General features: G+C 40.6%; 1 protein-coding gene across 5 annotated transcripts in view; it reads left to right on the top strand.

The window, feature by feature from the left end:
- Positions 1-24,379, top strand: part of LOC148012532 (uncharacterized) — a 216,390-nt gene that overhangs the window by 91,365 nt on the left and 100,646 nt on the right. For all 5 annotated transcript variants that reach the window (XR_015689048.1, XR_015689047.1, XM_087669059.1 and 2 more), the window contains exons 8-9: positions 1,777-1,844; positions 1,925-1,991. Coding sequence is in view for 3 of the 5 variants with exons in the window: in XM_087669059.1 (XP_087525185.1) it covers positions 1,777-1,844; positions 1,925-1,991 (135 nt within the window). In the remaining 2 variants the exon portion in view is untranslated. The remainder of the gene's footprint in view (positions 1-1,776; positions 1,845-1,924; positions 1,992-24,379) is intronic.

Here is a 24,379-nt window from a genome sequence, read left to right as displayed (position 1 = left end):
ACCGGAAATGAGATAGGCATGATTTTCTTGTATATCCTCATATCCACAAGTGGCCCTCTGGCTGTGACCCATGGAATTATTCCCCATGTTACAATTATAGACTTTTTTGCCCTGTGAAACATCCTTCTAAGGGCCCTTCTCCATACCTCCTCAGCCCCAGGGTGATCCCATATACAATGTCTCTATGTCTCCTCTAGCTCCTCACATTTACACAAGTGACCATATCCTGATCATGTCTCTGGCTGCTCTGATGCCATGGAGCCTCAGCCTCTCATGCTTGTCTCATGGTTGAAATAAGTTTTTGATCCCATGATTTCATACATCCTGGTCCAATCTCTGCATATCCGTATTCAGAACCAATTACTGCATGTCAGATGCTCAAGTTTGATCACTGATTTACATGCTCATGTGTGATAATCAAACATAGATCCCCAGGCTCTTAGGATCAACTTCATAGGCTATCAGATAGGAGTTTGTCCTTTCTTATGTCAGATTCAATCATTTACATCTTTCACATCAGGTTGATGGTCCATCAAATTCTCCTTGAGAATGTGTCCATTACAACCTTTTGAGATTGTCTTCATTGCAATCATTTTGAAGAATTGTCCAGTATAAGCTTCCTAATGAAAAATATATGAGTCCAATGCTCAAAATCCAAGATCAGACGAAGCAATCTATTAACATTCATTCCTTTTGGATTATGATATTACTGTTGATTGAACTTATGATGATTTGAATATGTAATGGTCTAACCGTATCACCTCTCTTCACTCTCTATATTGTCCTTGTCCCATCTCCATGTTTCAGTTCCCATTTCATGTGAAACATGATGTTCCCTGAAAAGTTACTTCTGTTGACCTTTTTTATTCACAAATTTGGCCTTGGACTATTATGATTACAAAATATATATACTAAATTGTCGGCAAAGGGAAGTTAGATGAGAGATTTTCATGATGATGGAATTCAGTGTTATTGACTAGTCATGCAATACACTAGTCAACAACAGAGAAATTTCAAACAAGAAAACTGTTCATCATAGAAGGAACTTTTATAAGTAAGAAGATTTGAGCTGCTGTATAAATAGCGTCATCTACACATCCTTTGTGCTTCAAGATTTAAGCTTGTCCTCATGCTACATTTCTGCAAGTCTTCCTTAACCACTTGCATACACCTCTCCTTGTAACTTCAACGTTCAATGTGGGGTGACAACTGTCAGAGAGACTATTATTTTTTGTCTGTTGGCTGCAATATTGGGCCTGGTTGATACCATAGGCATGTTGTGGTATTGACACTCATTTGTTCTTGTGACTCTTTGCTGAGGAAACTGGTCTGCGATTATGTGAAGGTAGAAAATATGAGACAACACCAATACAACTTTGTATTTCTAGTTGTGATTTTGGGAAGCTATTAATAACACCCTTCTTGAATGTGATATACAGGTTAGGGAGGGAGGGCATAGACATGGGTGTTGCTTTCATCATCTTTCTTTGTGTTGGGATTGCTGATTTCTGATAAATAGCAAAATGCACTTTTGGACTGACCAAGGAAATTTATTTTGTTAAGCACAGGCGGCTGGAGGAATGAAAACACTCTGATTGTTGATCTACTTGAACTCCAATTGTTTATTTGCTTGAGCATGCTTTTAGTAGCACCTATTTTTAGTCTAGAGTATACATTTGAAACAATATCTAATATCAGTGTTTAGTGACTCAATACAAGCTAACACATTATGGCAGTAGTTCTAATTGTATTTTGCGAAACACTTCATGGTTTCAGATTTTATCAATGGTGAACTCAAACAATACAAGAAAGGGTTTCACTTTGGCCATCTCAGACCTATGGAGGTCAGTGCATTATCCTTACCATTCCAATCACAGTATCATTTATGAGCCTGACAATGACACGGCTTGTTGGATACATGCAGCAAGGATGGCTTCAGGGCTCTGTATAGAGGAAATTTCCTGAATGTGCTTCAGATTGCTCCAACTAAGGTGCGTACAAGCATTTTTGTCCATTGCCAGATAATAGTATTTAATTGTCTGAATTCACTATAGCATCTTCTTTTGCTGCTTCTTAGTGTCAAGCTAGCTAAATCAGAAGTAATGCTGCTTGATTGTTGGAGCAACATCACAGTTGGCTGTTCTACCTGGAGGGCTGTTAATTCTCGAAGATAAAGTTTAATCAAGGCCTATGTATTTATCCTGTATGCCTGTTTGCATCTAAATCTGTATGTATCAGCAATGCTTCACCTTTTCCATACCACATTCTAGTCCTCTTCAATTGCTCTGCCCATTTATGAGTTGCACATATTGGGATATGGAATTCATTTTTCATTTGTTTAGTGGGTATGGAGCACTATATTAAATTACGTTTACTGCCTGCATTTTTATTGAGCACTGTTGTACATTCATTCTCAGAATGCACAACAGTTATTCTTCCTTCATTCTTGTAGGCCTTCCTGGAACAATGGAGTGGGTAGGAAGAAAACAGGGATCTCTAGTTCAATACCTTCTAAAGGCCAGAGGATCTATGAGCCAGCAAAATTTTCAAGTTTAGCCATGCCTTGTTTTAGATCTCTTCAATTGCTTTACCCCTACATGAATTGCACAGTCAGTGATATCAAGTTTATCCATGCCTCATTCTAGCCCTCTTCAATTGCTCTACCCCTACATGAATTGCACACTCAGTGATATCAAGTTTATCCATGCCTCATTCTAGGCCTCTTCAATTGCTCTTCCCATGGATAAATTGCATAGGTTGGGATAACGAATCTTTGGTTTGTGTTTCTAGTCTTGATGGACCCAAGAACCTGCAATTGTCTTTTGAATCAAAGAAAGTGCACTTAAATCTCAGAGGAGAAGAGAGGAACTCAGCCCATAGTGCTATAACCTTTTTTTTTATATGTACAACAAAAATGGCAGCATACCTTGCTGTAAACGGAGCCACAAAACTGCCCAATGGATTTGCTATGTCAAGAGGAGAAGAATGGCTGCTATCCACACTCCATCCATGATGTTTGCTCATATTCCATGGCTAAAACTTACAATTTCTGTAGCAAAGAAGAGAAGAATGATTGTCTCTAAACTTGGGCTGCTCAAAATGACAGAGGAGTCCCAAATAGCCAAGATAATATTTTTAAATGAGTAAATAGCTTCTCCTTAATTAGATCTCATTTTTTAATTAAGGGCTAATTAATGACTTAGTTATTAATTATAAGTGAGTTGCTCATTGGACCAAACATAAGCTCAAGCGTTGCTTTAGAACTTAAGTGAGCTCCTCACTAGGTGAAACTTCAATGTAACTCAACTCTTATGTACAAAGTGAAACCAGCCTTATTTCTAAGAGGGTGGTAATTCCCTAATCAAGCACTTAATTACAATAATCAACAAATAAACATAAATTGAAATGCACACTTTACGTTTAAAATTCTTGGACAATGGACATCTTGTTGGCCCCAAAATTTATGCCTCTTTTGGAATTCTTTATCTTCAATTGCTAATGGATTGATTATAAGTTGTGATTTCACTATCTCTTTGGCTGATCCAAAAGCCCCTTGCTGGTACAATAATCAGCAAGCAAATTGGGTAGTTTGCCTCTTGAATTTCACCTAGGACTTACTCTAATTGAACCCTAATTGGTCAAATCGTGCCCAAAATTTACAATGGATGACTGGGCATCTAACATCCCTAATAATACCACAAATTGCATGTGTTGATTTCAGTGCATGATGCCTTCTACTGATGGCACGGGTCTCGAGGTGGTTGCTAAATCCTAGTCTTTGTAGAAGTTTAGGATTTACAATAGAATTTCCTTTGTTGTCCACTAAATCTGGTTGGCATCTATTCCAAATGACTGAGATAGGCGGAGATCTTCTAAGAATAGACTCGAGAAGATGAGAGAAAGCCAAGATGAGAGAGATATCTGATTTTCTTTGTGAGAAAACCCTAAAATCCAATTGCTGCCTAGTGTCTCTCCAGGTTGCATTTAATGCAATCATCTACTGCTAGGCACCTCCAAAATGCAGTCGCCTGATCAACAATGTTGTCACTAGCTTCAAGAAGGTGTCTCCTTGCTGTCACCTTTCCCTGGAAGGTCCTTGATGGTTGTTGCCTACATCCAATGTTGATTTTTGCACAGGTAGAATGACTAATCCCGCCGCCCCCCCTCCCCCTCTCCCCACCACCACCAGCTGAAAATTGACTAAATGGTTGAGACACGGCTCCCAAAAATCAGTTTGCATGGGCATTTTTGCTAAGTGGCAATCTTCTAAACCCATTTTTGTGAATTATCTAACCATTAAATTAATTTTTAAAGTTAAATAATTTTAAAAATTAAATGTAGCCCTTCTAACCTTGCCCAAAATTTAATGTGCCTATCCATAATTAAATTGGCTAGGTCACCCTTAGACTAGCATTAATTAATTAATTAATTAATTCTAGTCTCTACTGTCACCATTGATAGTTATTGGCCAAACAACTATCCTAGGGAGAAAACTGATACCAACTGATTCCCCAAGCCCAGGTGGCTAACTTATCACAACTTTTGCCTTTGACATTCATTGCATCCTTGGGGTCTTTAGCCTGTTATCATGAAATATACTCTATTACGATCTTAATCAAAATGCCTCTTGAAACATAGATGGATTGGATGATCACTCTTTTTGCAGTAGTCGCAAGGAGAATAATCTCTAGATAAATGCGGTTTTTTTTTTTGAATACCATGTTCTTCATCATATTGTTTTGCCCATAAATCATTTATTGTGTAACCATTCCTATTGCAATAAGAATAATGCCTATTAGGAAACTTGAGATGAGAGAAGTTACCACCACAATGACTCCTTCGTGTAGAGCATGGAAAGGGATGCCTTCAAGCAAGTAATACTTGGTTGATTTGTTTTGAGGGTATGTCCTCTTGTGAGATCATAACTGGTTCTTGATTTGTGTGACATCGTTCATTTAAGGGTCTCGATAATTGACCATCGACTCTAGCATACCATGATACTTAAAGATGTGTTGCAAAAACAATTGTGCCATGTGATCAGCCTTTATTTTCTTCCTCACCGGAATTAAATGGGCGTGTTTGCTAAATGTACAAATGATAGTCCATATTCCATGGTCTATTTAAAAAAAAAATCATTTCCTAAGCACAAGGTGCTTATGCCTCTAGCCATTGCAAAGTTGATCATAAACATAAGCAAAGTCCGAATTAGTAGCATACCGCTCTTTCGTGGCATCCAACTCAGTGTGATAAACCATGGTGATGGCTGAAATTTGTGGCTTACGTGACAGTGCATTAGCTATAACATTCTTTTAACCATCAATATGTTTCATTTTCAGATTGTACATAGAGAGAAAGTTTACCCATGTCATATGCTTCTCTGACAACTTTGTCTACATCAAAAAGTACCTCAAAGTTTGATGGTTTCTTTGCACTATAAAATCAACCCTCAACAAGTAATGTTTCCATATAGATAGTGCATGAATTACAGCCAAGAGCCCTTTCTCATAGAGCTGTGAATTCTTCTTTGCACCCCGGAGTCATAAATGACAACTTAGCCATCATGCATAAGAACTACCCCAATGTTGTTACCACATGTATCACATTGAACCATAAACGACTTTCTTAGATTGGGCAACACAAGTATAGGATTTGAAGTCATCTTATCCTTCAACTTTTCAAATGTTTAAATTTCCATTGTTGTCCATCTAAATAGCATATTCTTCTTTTGCAAAGCATGCAATGGAGAGGCAACTTTCTGTAGTAAGAATATAACCCCAAGAAGTTGCAGATCTTATGTACATTTCTGAGAGGTGGCCATAAGTGTATTGCATCAACCTTTGTAGGGTCTATGCAAATATCATTAGCCGATATATTATGCCCCAAAAATTGGATCTCATGCAAAAAAACCTCACTTTTCTTGTAATTGATAACCAACCTATGCTTATACAGCTCATTGAACACAATGTCCAAGTGCTTCCTATGCTCTATTTTATTGTTTAAGTAGACAATCAAGTCATCAAAGAAAGTATCCATAAATCCTCTATGATTGAAAGTAGCAGGAGCATTTGTAAATCCAAAAGGCATGACAAGAAACTCATACAACCCAAAAGATATCTTAAATGATGTCTTAGGCATATCCTCCGGTCTAATGTATATTTGGCGATCTTCAGTTTTCAAATCTATACAATTAAATATGAGTGCCCCCTGCTTTCGCTTGCAATCAGGTGCCTTGGGCAAATCGCGGCAATGGAATCATGTAACTAGCCTTCCTCCTTGGATAGGGTGGTAAATAACTTGATTAAGCACTATTTACAACAATTACAAATTCACAAAAGTGAAATGCACACTTTACCATATAATCTTGGACATTGGACACCCTGTTGGCCCCAAAACTGGTGCCCCTTTCGGTATTTATTCAACTTAATTGAAGAAGAAGTTGATGCACAATGGGATTCTTGCAATCCCTTTCGGTATTCCAACTCCCCTTGCTATTCTAAATGACCAACAAGTCTTTAATCTGATTTGCTTCTTGATTCAAGCATTCAATTGGCCTTTACTTGCTTTGATGGAGATGGACAATGCTCGGATTTCAATGATTTCCTGATCCCTCCACTTGAATAGGCTAAAAACAGCTTTAGCCTTGTTGAATCGAAGTCTTGGACCTTCCAATTGTAGGCATGCTTCCTGGGCTACTACTAAATCCTAATTTCTGCTCTACAGATTAGGGTTTATGGCAAAGAAATCTGAAATTTCTCAGTCTCTGTTGATCTCAATGCTGTAATCTTTGAAGCAAGGCTATAGAAAGGCTGGGAGATGCGAGAGAATGTTGAGAAGAGAGAAAATTCAGACTTTCTTTGCGAAGAACTGAAGAAAATTTGTCATTTACTGCTGCTGCTCTTTCTCAACAGCTTGTAGATGCAATGAACTGAAGAAAATCAGTCATTTACTGTTGCTGCCCTGTCTTAACGGCCTATAGATTGTGTCACCTACTGTTGATTGGTATTCTTCTTCTCCTAGTTGCCTCAGAAGGTTCTCCAATGGTTGCTAATCAGATGAGCAGCCTCTCCTCCCTCTCTCTTGTAGGCTGAATCTAGTAAAAATGCCTCTATCTAGCCTCTAAAGACGTTTTTCAGTCTTGCATGGGCATTTTTAACAAGTGGCAACCTTTCCAAATGGTTTTTCTAGCATTATCCATATTTAAATATTAATTTTCAGTCTTTAAATATTGAAAATTAATCTAATAATTATTTCGGTGCCTTGAAAAATAATCTGACTGGCCAATAATTAAATTGGCCAGGCAACTTCCATTCCCGAGTGGCGTTAGGTACCATTAAATGCCACTTCTCTAGTATCACAAACCGACACTTATGGCCAAATGAATGACCTAGGCCAACAACTGGCACCAGACACCACCAAGTAGCTATGCATAACTTATAGCAACTTTTGCCTTTGGCATCCTATGATTTCCTCGGGTCTCGGTCTCGTAAATTTACTCTAATCCCAGTTACACCTCACATGCGCAACATTTACTTAACCATGTGATTAAAAATTCATCCACATGTTAAGTGAGATTTCAAAAATACATGTTCTCATGACAGCCAATGTTGTTTGCACACTACATGATGGTGTGCACCAGTTGATCCCAAACCATATTGCGCTTTTGTCTTTTGTTTTACTTTGTGAAGAGCTCCCAATTCAGGGTAAAAAAACAATGCTTAATTGTGAATGGTTCTTGGAGCATAGTTCCCTTTGTGAACCCCCATTGTTGAAAGCTAATAAAAAAATGCTGATAAGTCTAATGTAAAGGTGTGGATTTGTCAACATTTGTGCCCCAGTTATCTTATACTCTCTTCTAAATCTGTCCCTCTTTGCCGTTATGCATTCGATAACTATGCCACACATTAACAATGACCTTTCTAGCAACAAAAGTGATCTATTACTGCTTCTAATCCATCCCACTCCTTTCTTTGCGCCTTTGACAACCGTCTCTTGCAGAAACAATGACCCTTCATGCAACAAAACTGATTGGGTTATCTCCTGATTAGTTCTTTTTTATCCTTAATGCATTTTCCATCGGTCGCTCTCATCAATCATGTATTTTAGATAACAAAAATTGATTGGAAACATCATGGATGCTCTCCAGAATCTAGAACGGTGCCCCACATGGTACCAAAGTGGCGTATAACAGAACACATTAGAGAGCTAATAGGACCTGCCCTAGTAACTTGTATACCGAATTTCTCGGCAAGGCCTCCAAATTGTCCTAGCGTACCACTTTGCCTTTTGCACTATAGATGATAGAATACACTCTTGTAGCCAAAATAGCAATGTCACTAGAGTTGATAAGATAACTTCATGAGGGTAACAAGCCTAAGCCTCATGCGCAACATGTGTAATATGCTACAAATAGACATATGGGATACCTGATACATCATATAGAAAAAAACAAAGTGTAGGATGGATGGAGAGAGGCTCTTCATTCTTATGTTTATGAGAGAGAGAGAGAGAGAGAGAGAAAGAGAGAGAGAGGAGAAGGAGGAGGCAAGAAAGAAAGAAACATTGTCTAGGAGACATAACCATGTAGAGTGATGATCATCACTAAATATCAAAGTGTGAAGTAATAAACTAAGGTGCGTGATGGTTGTTGGGTTTGACTCATGCCTTTGCTCATATAGGAGTGTTGGTGATTCTCAATAGGACACTGGGGCACTTTTTACTCTCCTTACAAGAGGTTTTTTTCCCCAAATTTATTTTCTTTTATTTTATGTGCCTATGTTACATAGTTTGGGTACTTATCATGTTTTACACCTTGCGGGTTGTTCTTTATATTTGCATTTTACACTATTGAGATTAATACATTCGGTGTCGTGCAATTGCACTCACACACTTTTGATTGTCGACTGTACTTGCAGCTAAGCTTGAGCTTTGATCTCTGTGCATTCTCTCACCTCTCACATTTGGTATGAGAGCAATCCACTGCTCATGAGGCTTAGCTCATCCGTTGGTCTCCCTCGCCTTGCTAGCTAGCAGTGCCAGCGTTGCTTGGTGTGGCTCTATTCACCTACCAATGGCCTGAGAGCTTGCCCTTTGGTTTGTCCCTGTGCTACCTCCAGCAGTGCCCGCTGAGCAATTGGGTGGCCCAGTCCGCCTCCGACACTTGCAACGCTTCCACATGGAGCGCTCGCTAGTTGAAACGCTGCTTGCCTAATTGTGCCTGTTTGTGTTGCCCCTTATGGCTCATACTGCTCTCCGTGCCCATTGTACAGGTGCCACCAGCACTACAAGTGCCTTGTCCCCGTGCGGCCCGTTCGCCTCTAGCTCGAGCTCCATCAGTGTGTACCTTGGGAGGCTGTCAACCACCACTCGACCATCATTTGTCTGCCACAACTCATAATTGGAGGTAAAATAAAAATATTTTATCAAATTTTAATTCAAATCTCATTCATTAGAAGGGGCTTGTGCTCGGGTAGCATCTTTCTGCTCTTGCAAGTGTCTCGGACACATTTCTCGTAGAGTTTTTGTGAAATTTTGGGTTAGAATTTTGTTGCCAGCTTTGAGATTGGCAAATGTACATTAGTGATAGTTTGAAATAGATTGATTGTGTGCATTTTGGGATGATAAATTTTGGGGCTTTTGCATTTTTAGTGTTGCTAAGCACTGTTTGCACCTTGGATAGTGTGTACTTTCAATAGTTTTTGACAGAGTGATTAAATTTGCTAATTACAGTAAAGTGTTTGTTGTAATTTTTGGAAATTTTGAGATTTCTTGGTTGGTCTAGCTTGAAGTATTGCTCTTTTGCTCCTTGATCAGTGACATTTACTATGGCAAATCAGGGAGGTGATGTATTTACATATGTGTCCACCCAAGGAGGATAGGTTGGATGGTAACAACTATTCTTTGTGGTCTTTTATGATGAAGAATGTGCTAATTGCAAAGAATGTTTGGGATTATGTGAGCTGTGAAGAAGTTAGACTTGGAGTTGTGGCTCTTGCTACACCTCCCTAGGAGGATGTGGACAACGGGCAACTCAGCCTGCTCAACGTGTTCAGCCTGCTCTAGCTCAGCTACTTCCCCAGAGATGAGCAACACAAAAGGGATGGGACACACGGGATGCAGAAGCTTTGTAGTTGATTGCATTGGCTGTTCATCGGTCTATCATCCCTCACATTTGGTCTACGGCTTCTTCACGAGAAGCATGACTGGCCTTAGAGAAGATGTTTGTTGGAAAGAATGAGACTTGCATCTCTTTCTTGAAGAAAGAGCTTGAGACTGTGAGAATGGATGAGGCTGATTCAATGCAGGATCATCTAAATAAATTCAGGACTTGCATGAGCAATTGATGAATGCAGATGAGTATTATTGAGATGTGAAGTTGATAACTACTATTTTGAATTCATTGATACCCTTGTATTTGGCCTTTCATACGGCCGTGAACCTCACCATGAGGATTTTCGCATAGCCACTTAACTTCAGTTGGTCAGTTTGCTCTTATGGCAAAGGCAAGGGCATCCAAGCTAAAAATGCTCGGTAGAGCTTTGGGACATCAAGTGTTGCACAAAGTAGCAAGAAACGGGGGGACACGCAAGCCAAGAAGGGCAAGTGCCACTATTGCAAGAAGCCACATCACTACATCACTGAATGTAGAAAGTACATAGCCAAGGAAAAGGAGTCAGGGATGTTTGTTTCTGATGCACCTTCTACTGCTATTGAGTTTACGTCCTTTGTTGCAGATAGTGATTATTGTTTTTACACATGCAGTTATGAGTCTTCTTGGGCTAATAGAGCATTTAGCTCTACTAAGGATGCGAGCACATTGTTTTTTGACAGTGGTGCTTCTAGGCCTATTACATCTTGCAGGGATTTATTTTCTTCCGTTATTACAACCCCCGCTGGCAAGTTCATACAATGTGCCAACAATGCATCATACCGTGTTAGAGGCATTGGGGAGATTGTGTTGACACCCATTGATGGCTCTATTCTCTGCTTGCAAGATACCTTATTTGTGCCAGCAGGCATAAAGAAGAATTTGTCATCTATTTTTTCTTTGGTAATGTGTGATTTGCAAGTTACCTTTGATGATGACGGATGTATGGTTAGAGATAAGGAACACATGAATTTGGTTTTGACTGGCACTTTATGTTATGGGTTATATGAGTTAGATGCTTATTTAGCTGATCAGTCGGTCTATCTAGCATCTACTCTCACTCTTTCTATGTCACAGGCAGAGTTATGGCATGCTTGTATAGGGCATGTAAACTATGGTAGCTTGATACTTATGCAGCGTACACAGATGTTTGATGGTTTACCTCTCTTGAAGAGACCTCCTAAGCATATATGCGAGGGGTGCAGTTTGGAAAAATTGCATCGTTTTTCATTTCCTTGTGATGTTGCTTTTAGAGCGACTGCCAGATTACAGATTGTGCATTCAGATGTATGTGGCTCTATGCAAACAAAGTCATTGGGTGGTTGTTACTATTTTGTCACTTTCATTGATGATATTACTCATTTTTCGCTGGGTCTATTCTTTGGTGAAAAAGTCAGAAGTGTATGATGCATTTTTGAATTTTGTAGCACTAGTTGAAAACCAATCTGGTTGCAGGGTTAAGACTCTCTGTTCGGACCGAGGGAGAGAATACATGTCTTCTATGCTGAATTCTTTTTTGAAGCAGAAAAGCATTGTCCATAGTACAACTCTACTGCTTATATTCCACAATAGAATGGGGTTGTAGAGAGGAAGAATGAGTTACTCATGGAGATGGCCAGATCCATGCTTAAAGCAAAGAGCTTGCCCCAGATTTTGGATGGAAGCAATTATGTGTGCTTGCCATGTTTTGAATAGATGCCCCACCAAGGCATTAAAGAATGTCATGGCTTTTGAGGCTTGGAATAGCTGGAAACCTTGTGTTGGAAATTTTCGTACTTTTGGGTGTCTTGCGTATGCACACATTCCCAAGGTACTCAGAAAGAAGTTGGATAACAAGGCTGTTAAATGCATTTTTGTGGGGTACAGTAGTGAGAGCAAAGGATATAGATTATATGATCGTGTCTCTAAGAAGGTATTTGTCAGTAGGGATGTGGATTTTGATGAAAAATCAAAATTATCCCTTGTTGGTTTTGATACATATCGGGCTGCCAATGATGTATTTGAAGGGCTGCTGCCCTTTTCTTTTGGTGTTATAGCTGGAGCTTCAACTAGTGAACTTAATGTTCAGCCATCTACTCCATTGGATATTGCAGAAAATCAGCCTATGGCTGATCTGAATATACATCAAGATGCTGAATTTGAAATTGAGCAAGAGCTTGTACATAGTCAAGAAGCTAGGTAGATGGCTAGATGGTATTTGTAGACTATGAAAGATAGTCACTTGGAAGCTCCTATTGCTAGTTGTACTAGAAGGTAAGCATGTATGCCTGATGGTGCACATACCATCGAGTTTGTTATGGATGGTTGTACTAGAGGTTGTACAGAGCAAGAGCTTGTACACAGTCAAGAAGCTAGGCAGATGGCTAGATGGTATTTGCAGACTATGAAAGATAGTCACTTGGATGCTCCTATTGTTGGTCGTACTACAAGGCAAGCTCATATGCATGATGGTGCATATACCATGGAGTTTGCTATGGCTGCAGATACACTTGATGATGAGGAGCATGAATGTTTTGAGGATGCACAACAAAGTGTACATTGGATAGCAGCAATGCAAGCTGAGTTTGATTCTATCATAAAGAATCAAACATGGGATTTAGCTTCTTTGCCTGTTGGGAAGAAAGCCATTGGTACAAAGTGGATGTATAAGCTTAAAAGGAATGTAGATGGATCCATTGATAAATATAAGGCCAAGCTTATGGCTAAAGGCTACGCATAGAAGAAAGGCATTGACAATGAGGAGACAATTGCTCCTACATCCCACATGACTACCATTCGGTCTATGGTTGCTTTGGCTGCTCATTATGGATGGATTGTGCAGCAGCTTGATATAAAGATTGCATTTTTACATGGGGAACTTCAAGAAGAAGTGTATGTACAACAGGCCATTGGTTTTGCAATTACGGGATTTGAACACTTGGTGTGCAAGATGAAAAAGGATTTATATGGTTTGAAGCAAGCTCCTCGAGCTAAGAATGCAAAGATTGATGCCTCTTTACTCAGCCAAGGTTCATAAACAGGTCATCGAAGTCTACACTGTAAATATGTAAAGAGGGGGGATCCTTGTTGGTCATATGTCTTTATGTTGATGATCTTCTGCTTATAGGGACACATGCTGATCAAATTTCAGCATTCAAACAAAATTGCAGTAAACCTTGGAGATGTTAGATTCGAGGCCTTTGCCTTATTATTTGGGCATTTTGTTCATTCAGGATGCTAGAGGAATTGGACTGTCATAGCCTAGATACATTAGTAAACTTCTTGGGAGGTTTGACTTATAGGATTGCAAGCCAGTTTGTATACGAATGAAAGTTGGACTAAAGCTGTCCTTTTACAATGATAGTGACTTGTTTGATATCCATACGTATGCTCTAGCAAGTGGATGTCTTATTTACTTATGCAACACAAGGCCAGACATTTAGTTTGCAGTTTTAGCCCTGAGTAGATATATGCATCAACCACGGATGTCACATTGGCAAGATGTTAAGCGTGTTTTTCGTTACTTGCAGGGTATTAGGACTCTTGGATTGCTTTATGCCAAGGGGGGACCATTGCACTTACATGCTTGCAGTGATTCTGATTGGGCTAGTGATTATGATTCTCGTCACTCCACTAGTGGTAATTGTTTTTTTCTTGGCTCATCTTGCATTTGTTGGCTTAGCAAGAAACAATCCATTATTGCCACATCGTCATATGAAGCTGAATACAAGGCAGCTTTCAATACCACAGTTCAATGCGTATGGCTTAGATGCTTGTTGGCTGATTTGGATGCATTTGTCAAGGAGCCTACTTCTTTGTTCACTAACAGTTAGAGTGCCATTGCTGTAACCAGCCTTTCTCCTTGGATAGGGTGGTAAATCCCTAATTACAACTTAATTACAACAACAAACAATTAAAGAAAATCTGAAAATACAAATTTACCTTTTGATCTTGGACAATGCATACTTGATTGGCCCCAAAATTGGCGCCCCTTTCAGTATTTCTTTAGCTTTATTGAAGAAGAAGTTGATTTACAATGGGATTCTTCCAATCCCTTTCGGTATTTCAACTCCCCTTGCTGTCCAAAGTAACCAATAACTCTTCAATCTATTTTTCCCCTTGATTTAGGCACTTAATTGGCCTTCACCCACTTCATGGACGATGGAAATGCCTCAAATTCAATGGCTGGCTAGTCCTCCACCTGAATTTAGCTGAAATTTACCTTCAGCCCTGAAAAATACAAATCTTGGAGCTTCTAATTTCTAGCACGTTTCTTGAGGCTGCTGCTAAACCTTTAATTTCTGCTATAAATTAGGGTTTACAATAGAGAAATCTACAAATTTTTAGCCTCCAAGGAATCCAATGGTGAGATCCTTGGAGCAAGGTTGTAAAATGAGTGGGAGATGGGAGAGAAAGTTGTAGAGAGAGAGAATTGAGAGTTTTGTTGCGAAGAATGACTGAAAATCAGTCAAATGTAGCTACTGCCCTGCCACAAGAGCTTGTAGATTCAAAGAACTAAAGAAAATCAATCATTTATTCCTGTTGCCTCATCTCAACAACCTATAGATGGTGTCACCTGCTATTGATTGGTCTTCTTTTGCCCTTGGCTGCGTTAGAAGATCCTCCAATGGTTGCAAATCAGACGAGTAGCCTCTCCTCCCTCTCTGTTGCAGGTTGAATCCACTAAAACTGCCTCTCTTCAGTCTCCAAAGACGTTTTTCAGTCTTGCACGGGGATTTTTAACAAGTGGCAATCTTTCCAAATGGTTTTTCTAGCATTATGCATATTTAAATATCAATTTTTAGTCTTTAAATACAAAAAATTAATCTAATAAATATTTTGGTGCCCGAAAAATAATATGATTGGCCAATAATTAAATTGGCTAGGCAACCTCCATTCCCAAGTGTCTGTGTGCCATCTTTGACCATCAGATTAGCGTTAGGTACCATTAAATGCTACTTTTTTAGTGTCACGAACCGATACTTATGGCCAAATGAATGACCTAGGCCAACAATTGGCAGCAGATACCACCAAGTACCTGTGCGGCACAACTTATAACAACTTTTGCCTTTGACACCTCGTGATTTCCTCGAGTCTTGAGCTCGTAAATTTACTTTAACCCCAGTTGCACCTCACATGCGCAACATTTACTTAATCATGTGATTAAAAATTAATCCACATGTTAAGTGAGGTTTCAAAGATAGGCGTCCTCATGACAGTTGCAGTAGCATGGAACCTAGAGTTTCCTGCGCATATGAAACACATCGAGATCCACTATCACTTTGTCAGAGAGAGGCTACATGGATGTGATATCGGCCTTGTCTATTGTCCTACCATGAGTAATGTGGCAGACATCTTCACCAAAGGTCTTCCTCATGACAAATTTGAAGCATTCCGCAATGCTTTAAGTTTGATCTCCTTTGGTGGATGACCCTTGTATATTGATCATCTTCTCTCCAGAGGGGGTTTGTTGGGTTTGACTCTTCCCTATGCTCACAGAGGAGTGTCGATGATTGTCAGCAGGACACCGGGACGCTTTTTATTGTTCTTACGAAAAGTCTTTTCCCCCAGTTTTATTTTCTTTTATTTTATGTACCTATGTTATAAAAGCTTGGGTAGTTATCGTGTTTTACACCTTTCGGATGTGAACATACTCTTCAATGCTAAGGTTTAAAGGGTTATACTTTGTACTTGCGTTTCACACTCTTCAAATTATTGCATGGTGTCGTGCAATCACACACACACACTCTCTCTCGTCTATCAACAGTATTTGGAACTGAGGTTGAGCTTTGATCTCTGTGTGTTCTCTCATCTCTCACAATGGTGATATGTAGTGCAAAGAGAGACTAAAGTGGCATACAATAGAGGATGCTTGGGATACAATATGGATAATGGGAGGATATGTGGAGCTGTATATATCTAGTTGTGTAGTTGGGTATGAAGGTATAATAATCCCTAGCTCCACCTAGTTGAAATTGGTGGTATGAGTATGTCATACACCCTTGAGGAGTTAATATAGGGTAAATATTTGGTTTGATCTCCTAGCTCTACCAAGTATTAGTTTGGGGCTAGCGAATCTCCCTCATCTCTCTTTGGTGAAACCTATGTGTCTAGTATCTTTGCATCCGTGGTGGTCGATATGCTACTTTGATCTCCTTGGCTTTTTGGACTATCACCCCTCTCTGTGTAGGTATTGTGTGTGGTTAATGTTTGGAAGAAATCAATGAGCTATGACTGCCTATCTCCCCTATGTGTAGTACCATCCTGTAGTAATGATGTGTGGAGCCTTTGAATCTCAAGCAAGAACTGACCTATGTAGTGCTAGTTTGGTGCCTCCATGATTGATTTGAGAGAGTTGTTCTTTTACAGTGTGGGGTATTTGGTCCGGTCCATACTGTAGGCTTTATATCTGCATATATAGTACTCCTTGCTGTCCATCTCTTCCCGACATTGTCAACATATTTGCTTGGTTTGGGGTATATGAGTTGCTCTCATTGCCTTGATCTCAAGTTGATGAGATGAAACCTTGAGCTGGCCAATGGCTACCCACATCTTGTGTGGCATGTAGGCATCCAAGTATTCAAGTCTCATGGTAAAACAATTTATTGTGGTCCTCACGAAGTGGTCTTTGTAGGAGATCATCTTCATGGGAAGGGATTGGTGGGTTGAGATCAGTGTGTGCTGTATGTCAATCCCATTTCCTATGAGTCATTGCTTGACTTCTGCATATCATGAGGTTTTGTGTCTTGCTTTGGCTAGGTGTGCTAGGAGGCCTCGAATGCTCTCCTATGCAGTTTGTCCAGATGCATGGCATGCACTCTATGGATAAAATTCATGGTTTGAAAAAGAGTCTCTAGTATCATGGGGTGTGGCAAACTTAGCTTTGATGATCTCATGTGGTACTAATGGCTTAGTGTAGATCATTGATGAGAGCATGATGCCTTGTAATCTCTCAATTTGTGTCCATAGATACGTAGCCAAGCTAGGGGTTTGAATCAATGCACCATACATAATGGTTGGTGTAACCAATGTATCTGAAACCAGCCTTCCTTCTCGGGATAGGGTGGTAAAGAAGCTGATTTAACTCTAATCATAACAAGCATAAAATTCACCTAAACTTAAAATGCACATTTTATCCCTTGCGATATTTGTTTATCTTATATTGTAAATGGAAGGAGTACAACTAAGATTCTCTGATCTTCTCCGCTAATCCAAGTGGCTCTTGCTATCCAACTGTCCAACAAGTCTCCAAACCGATTTGCCCCTTGGTTTGCTTAGGGATTGGCCTTCACCTTAATATTTGAAAGAAAAATTTAGCCCCAAATTTGATGTTGGCCAAGTGGCCTCTTGAATCTCCCTAAAATTTCTCAATTTCAGTTGTTGGAATTCAAGTGCTAGGTCCTAAATTTTGAGCAGGCATCCTGAGGCGGATATGAAAATCCTAATTTCTGATGTAAATTAGGGTTGACGGCAACGATTGACTGAAATGTCTTCCTTTGATGGCTCAAACTCTGGAAATGTTGAGATAATTTGAGAGATGGCTGGGGGATGAGAGAGAATGTTTTAGAGAGAAATTTCAGAGTTTCATTGCGAGAAGTGTTGAAAAAACTGCTGTTGCCCTACTCGAACAGCCATGGAAGCTGTCACCTAGAGCTTAAGACTATCAAAAAGAATGTTGCCCCCTCCTATATGCTGTCATTTGCATCAGAAGAACCTTGGGCTGTTGTCACCTGCTCCTGGAGGGCTCTAAATTGCTGTCACATGTTGTAGGACTCATCCTTGGTAGCTGCAAATCACATCAGCAGCCTCTTCTTGCTCTGTAACAACCTCATTCTCTCTCACAATGGCTGGAATAGACTTCCATCAGCCCCTAAAAACGTTTTTTCCACTTGCATGGGCAAGTTTTACCAAGTGGCAATCTTATAATCCCATTTTTCAGCATTATTTAACTTATTAAATTAGTTTTCAGAATATTAATTTTAAAAATTAATTTAATTAATTATTCCAGTGCTCAAGAAGTTAATTTCACTAGCCAATAATTAAATTCCCTAGGTCAATTTGTGTTCAAAGTATCCTTGAGTGGTTATTAGCCCTTAGACTAGTATTTATTAACTAATTAATACCTAGTCTCTAATGTCACCATTGACATTAGTGGCCAAGAAATTTGTCTAGGCTCAGATCTGACACCGAGTACCACCTAGTACCTGTCAAGCATAACTTATGACAAATTTTGCCCTTGATATCCACTACATCCTTGGGGTCCTTGGCTTGTTACCATAAAATAAGTGCCATCTACATTACATGTGCTAAAGAACCTTGCACATTTGATTAATAGCTTAATCAAATGTTCTCGACAAGATCAGAGCATCTTAAAATTTCACGTCATCGGGACATTATCAAATAGCCATCTCTGTGCGTGAGGCTCCTGGAAGTGTGCTTGGTAATATTGTTGCCTTAACATGGCCAATGCAACATATTGTTGTGTGACTTCATCCCTAGCAGCTTGCACCATAGTGAATCTCCTGACCAATGTAGTAAATGTGACTTCCAGGTAGACAGATGAGTCCACTACCTTGACTTGTCGAACTCCTAGGGTAAAGGTTGATATCCTGATCACTGGGCCAATGTGTAAAAGATAAGAATTTGGCTTTTCCCAATATGTGTTGTCAATCCACGCTACGTATAGAAATTCTAAGGGACATGTAGATATGGTTGTAGACCCTCTTCTGATTCGGAGATCAAGACAATGTCATTAACTTAAAGCAAAAGGTAGACCAATGTATCTGCTATATCCACTCCATCTCCTCTTCCTTGTATGATGGGGTCCTCTATCTCATTAATGTAGAGTCCAAAGAGTGGGAGAGAGGGGACATTGTTGCTTCACTCCTATGGTACTAGAGATCATGTTTGATAGTCCTCTTGGGCATCTCAATGGACTAGTCACCCTCTCATATAGTGCATAAATACTCTTGATCATGTTTGATAGGATCTCTAGTGTTTGTAGTGTCTTTAGCAATCTATCTTGTGGAGCTGTATTGAAAGCTTTATGGGTCCACAAAGCAACAATCAAGCTTCTTCTTCTTCATTTTCGTTTGCTCAACCATGGTCCTTAAGGTCAGGATATGGTCAAGTGTAGAAGAACCTTGTGTGAATTTGGCTTGCCCTGTTGTTTTCAAGTCCCTTATCTCTGCATATGTACTAAGCTTCGCCTCTAGCATTGCTCCATAGATCTTGGCTAGTGTATGGTTAATTGTGATGATCTTGTAGTTACCTAGGTGTATTGGATCTCCAGATTTGTGGACAAGCATGATTGTGTGCTCGATTCACTCATTCGAGAAGCTTTTATCTCAAGATGCGAGGTGGACCCAAAAATCAGAAAAGCCCCTAATTTCTCACACGAATGTTGAAGAAATTGCGCAATCTTGGCAATTTCGGTGGAGATTCACACATGGGAGCTCAAATTGGGCAAAATCCCCAAATTTCCTTGAAGAAATTTTAGAAAGTGGGAAAGTTGATTGAAAACCCCCAAACATCTTCACATGGAGTGTGAGAAATTGAAAATTTCTTTGAAATTGGGATGAACAAGCAAGACAGATGAGAAATTGCAAAATTTTCAAAATCCCCAAATTCTAGGAAATTATGATTTCTGCATTTTTTTCTAGATTTGTAGAAAATGGGTAGTAGGGATAAGAAAATGATGAGCATGGTTGAGAAAATGGCAGGTAGGGCTGAGAATATCAAGAGCAAGTTTGAGAGGCCGTGTGTGCAAGGTTGCATGCAAGATTGCTTAGGGGATTGCGTTTAGGGTGAAAACAGGAGCAACTTCTCCTCCAAAACAACTACTTGTCTTCTTAAACAACAACTCCTGTTTCTTTGTTGGCTGAGTAGACTTTGCGTAGGCGGTACCAAGTGAGTGGTGGAGAGATAGAACTCATGTGTTTAGCTCTGATACCAACTATTGGAAATGGAGAAAGAGAGAGAGAACACAAGATAGTGAGTAAGAGTGGGCAGCTATTCCACACTCACATGATGCAAGTACTAGAATGTTAGAAAGAAAGTACAATACGTCAGTTGGCCTAGGCATGGACCAATTGTGCGATTAATTTAATAGAAAATGAATGAGAGCGAAAGAATTAATGGATGCACAACAATACTTGATCACGAATAAGAAGCAATGTATTAATAAGTGAAAGAGAGTACAACGCTCAACATGATTACATTGAATAATGCCACACTTGTGCAAATGAGGCATAAAGTGTTATTAAATAATAAAAAATGAAACCCTAACGGCTTAACTGCCTTAGGAAACCCTAAAGTAAACCCTAATTCTAGTGTCACTTAGGGGCAACCACTTCATTTAATGAGAGTTTAAATGCTGAGGGTGGCCAGATCATGGATCAAAGGGCATCAACAGGTAGCCCATGAGATGGTCTATAAACCCCCCTCCATGAAATGGGAGGATTGATCTAGGAAAAGTGATAGAATCCTAGATAATAAAAATAAAAATAAGGTCATGGTTGCACAAGTTCATCAAAGTGGATATAGCAACCTATGATAGTACAAAGTATAATAGATCATGGAACAAATGGATCAAGCTCAATGCTTGCTGAAAAGCTTGGAACTTTGGTTGAGGAAGAGCCTTTATGAAAAGGTTTGCCAAGTTGTCTTTAGTGGATATGTAAGACAAATTTTTTTCTGTAGTTGGCATCCGCTCATGAACATAATGATAATGAACTTCTCTATGCTTTGTGCAGGCATGGAACATCCAACAACCTACTGGTATAAAGTAATATCAAAGGATCCGCTACCATCATAAGTGAATCTAAAACCAGACTCTAAGGGAATAGGTAGAGGCTTAGAATCCTCAAGCTAAAAGCGTTAAAGAAGCTATGAAATATACGTGGAGTGTCATAATGATGCCCCCCTCAATGGTGGCAAATTGGATATCCAAATAACATAGTTTTCAGGTACGAAAGGTACGATACGGTATGGTATGATAAAATACGGTACTAAATGGTACCTTATGATTTTATAAGGTACGGTATGATATTAGTACGAAAAAAGATTTAACATGATTTTAAAAAAACCATAAATTATTAAATGATGGAATACATGTTTAAAGTGGAAATAGCCATTTCATTATAAAATAAGATGAATACATGAGGGTGGACTGTGGCCATCGCGATTGCATGGGCTGTGCAAAACATGTGATACAACTACAGTCTAGTAAATACATGGATGATGGTCCATGAATGATGTATCATAGTGGCAGTATGCATGTGGATACCATGATAGTAGATTAAAAAAAAAGAGACATCTATGAATCTATGATAAGGCATCACTATCATCGTCATCATCATCATCATCAGAACCACGTGAGCACTCATTAAGAGAGTTTGAGCGCTCATCAAGAGAGTTTGAGCGCTTTCTGCACTCAGTGATATAGTGGCCGAGCTTCTTACAATAATGACATTTTCCTTTCTTTGCTTGCGTCCCCCCTTGTGACTGATTCTGCGATGTGCCCGAAGTGGCAGAACTCTGTGGAGCATTTTTCACCTTGCTGTTCTTGCCTTTCTGTCTTGCCACAAAAGCCTGCTCAGAGACTATAGCATCCACACCACTATTTTTCCGTGTTTGCTCCTCCTCTAGAAGCAAGCTAACCAGCTGAATAAAAGTGAGTGGGTGCTCAGCAATCCTCATTGTGAGGTTCAATGCAGTATGAAAAGACAAGTACGAAGGAGGTAGGGAATTCAAGGTGGTGGATATCAACTGTGCATCCGAAAAATACTCATCTACATTCATGAGCTGCTCCCTCAAGTCCTGAATCTTGTTTAAGTGATCCTGCATAGAATCACCTTCATGCATCTTCAGAGTTTTGAAGAAAGAGATCCGTGTCTCATTTTTTCCTGCAAACATATGCTCCAAAGTCAACCATGCATCTCGTGAAGAAGATGTCGAACGGATATGAGGTATGATGGACCGCTGAACTGCCAGAGCAATCAGTGACAAGGCCTGTGCATCACGGGTATCCCAAGCTTTTTGAGCTGCAGTTCTTGGAGGAAGTGGCTGAGGTGGAGCGGGCTGAGGTCCCCGTTGTCCACGTGCGCCATGGGGAGGAGGAGTAGCGGGAGCTACAACTCCCGGCCGAGTTTCCTCTCCACTGACATAATCCCATAAATTCTTGGCCACTAATACATTTTTCATCATTAATGACCAAAGGGAATAGTTGTTTCCGTCCAGTCTGTCCTGTTTGGATACATACGTAAAAACATCACCTCCCTGATTTTCCATGATGACAAATTTCCAAAGACAAAATGAGCAATGTCAAAGCAGTACGAACTGGAAATCTGCAAATTTCCAGAAATTGCAGCAAATACGTTTCTGCAATTGATGTGCAAGGGCGTACTCTGTCAGAAAACTGTCCTTTACTGCACGCTTCCCAAGGTGCAAACAGTGCAATGCAACACTGTTATGAATAAATCCCCAAAATTTTTGCCAAAATCTCTGTCAAAAACAGTTGTTCTGTGACTGTATCAGCAGTTTAAATGCATCTGTCCTTCAAATACACAAAAGCCCCAAAATTTCTGACCATTCAGTCCAGAAATTTGCATGAAATTTATTTTTCCAGTAGATCTGTGCCAACCGCGTGTGAACCGCCGCTTCCAGAATTTTATTCTGGGCTGAAATAATAAAAATTTTGAAAATTTTACCTGGGCGTGTGGCAGAGTACTGACGTGGAGCAGGTCGTCTGACGGGCGGGCGGACTGGCTGATGTGGAGCTTTACAACGGCGGCAGGCAGATTGGCGGGCTGTGCGAATCTGACGCGGACAGGCAGGTCGCGAGTTGTGCGTGGTCAAAAACGGCGAGGTAGGACTGTCGCGAGCAGGCGTTGACTCCGCCTGCACGAAACGGGGCCCTGGCGGACGACGGACTGCAGACGTTGCTGACGACGCTGACACTGACGTTGCTGACGAGCAGGGTATTGGGGAGCTGCGCTGAACTGGCGCTGGAGGCTGACGACGAGCTGTACCTGTGCTGAGGCAGCGCTGAGGAACAGCGCCTGACTGCTGACAGGACTGACAACAGGCTGTACCTGTGCTGACGTGACGTCTGACAAGGTTTGACGTCAGGCAGCGTCAGACCCTGTGCGCTGGAGACACGTTGCGTGGAGCTGTGTGTCAGCGGCCTGGAGCAGGACTGGCGTGGGCTGCAGACTGCAGACTTGCACTCTGCAGGCAGAAGCTTAGTTCAGAGCTGAGCTCTGATACCAAATGTGAGAGCAGAGGATCGAGATACAGCCAGATTCAGTAGACAGTGTGAGAGTGAGAGAGACAGAGTTGAAGCACGACACCCAAGGGAATAGACTGAATGAGTGTGTCCTGAAAGTACAAAGTACAACCCTTAAACCTTAGGGTTGTAGGGGGGTGTTCACACCCGACACACACTAAGTGCCTAAATGTGTGTAACATAAGCACACAAGTACATACGATAATAAGACCATAAGTCTGGGGGAAAAAACCTCTCCTACCGAGAGTAAAAAGTGCCCCAGTGTCCTACTGATCACCGACACTCCCATATGAGCGTAGGCGTAAGTAAGGCGTGAGTAAAATACCCAACAGTTATTTGGCTAAGGTAGTCTCCTACTGCAAAAGGTGTTTGTAGTAGTTAGTGGCAATCTCCATCATCTCGTTTGGGATAGAGAGAAATCCTCCCATACTGATCCTGAAGGCTGCGTATCTGCTCTCGTGAGGTGCGGGGCTGATGCACCAAAAAAATGCCCTGCACATCGTGTCCCCCTTCCGCGCCCAAAAGGCTGCTGAGGTGCGGAAGGAAAACTCTGAGCGTGTGTTCTCTAGGCCGGCGAGGGCTACTCGTGATGAGTGCACCTCCTGTGCGTGGAGAACGGGATCCCTTGGTGCCTCATGTAGTCTTTGCGTGGCTACTAGGTCCCACTGGAGTGCTTTCTCCTCCTCCTAGCTTTGCTACCTAGCCTTTAGGGCTAGCTCTTGGAAGATATTGCTTAAGTCAGCTAGGACCTATGCAACCTCCCTTGTAATCCGGTCCCTCCTGTCCCACTCTCTAGTCCACAACTGTCTCTTCACTTCCTCCCTCCTGTAGATCGACCTAGGGATGCAACAGGATCGTGTAGCTAGGGCAAAGGCTGGTGCATCAAGTGTCTGGAGAATTGGGCAGTGATCAGACAAAGTGGTGCCAGCCAATTGCCCTATCTGGCCTCCGCGAGAGCATCCCCACTT

This window comes from Lygodium microphyllum, chromosome 27, assembly GCF_053477565.2.
Source record: "Lygodium microphyllum isolate KBCC chromosome 27, Lygodium_microphyllum_v1.1.10, whole genome shotgun sequence".
In the NCBI taxonomy this organism is placed as follows: domain Eukaryota; kingdom Viridiplantae; phylum Streptophyta; class Polypodiopsida; order Schizaeales; family Lygodiaceae; genus Lygodium; species Lygodium microphyllum.
This window is presented reverse-complemented; position numbering and strand designations above follow the sequence as displayed.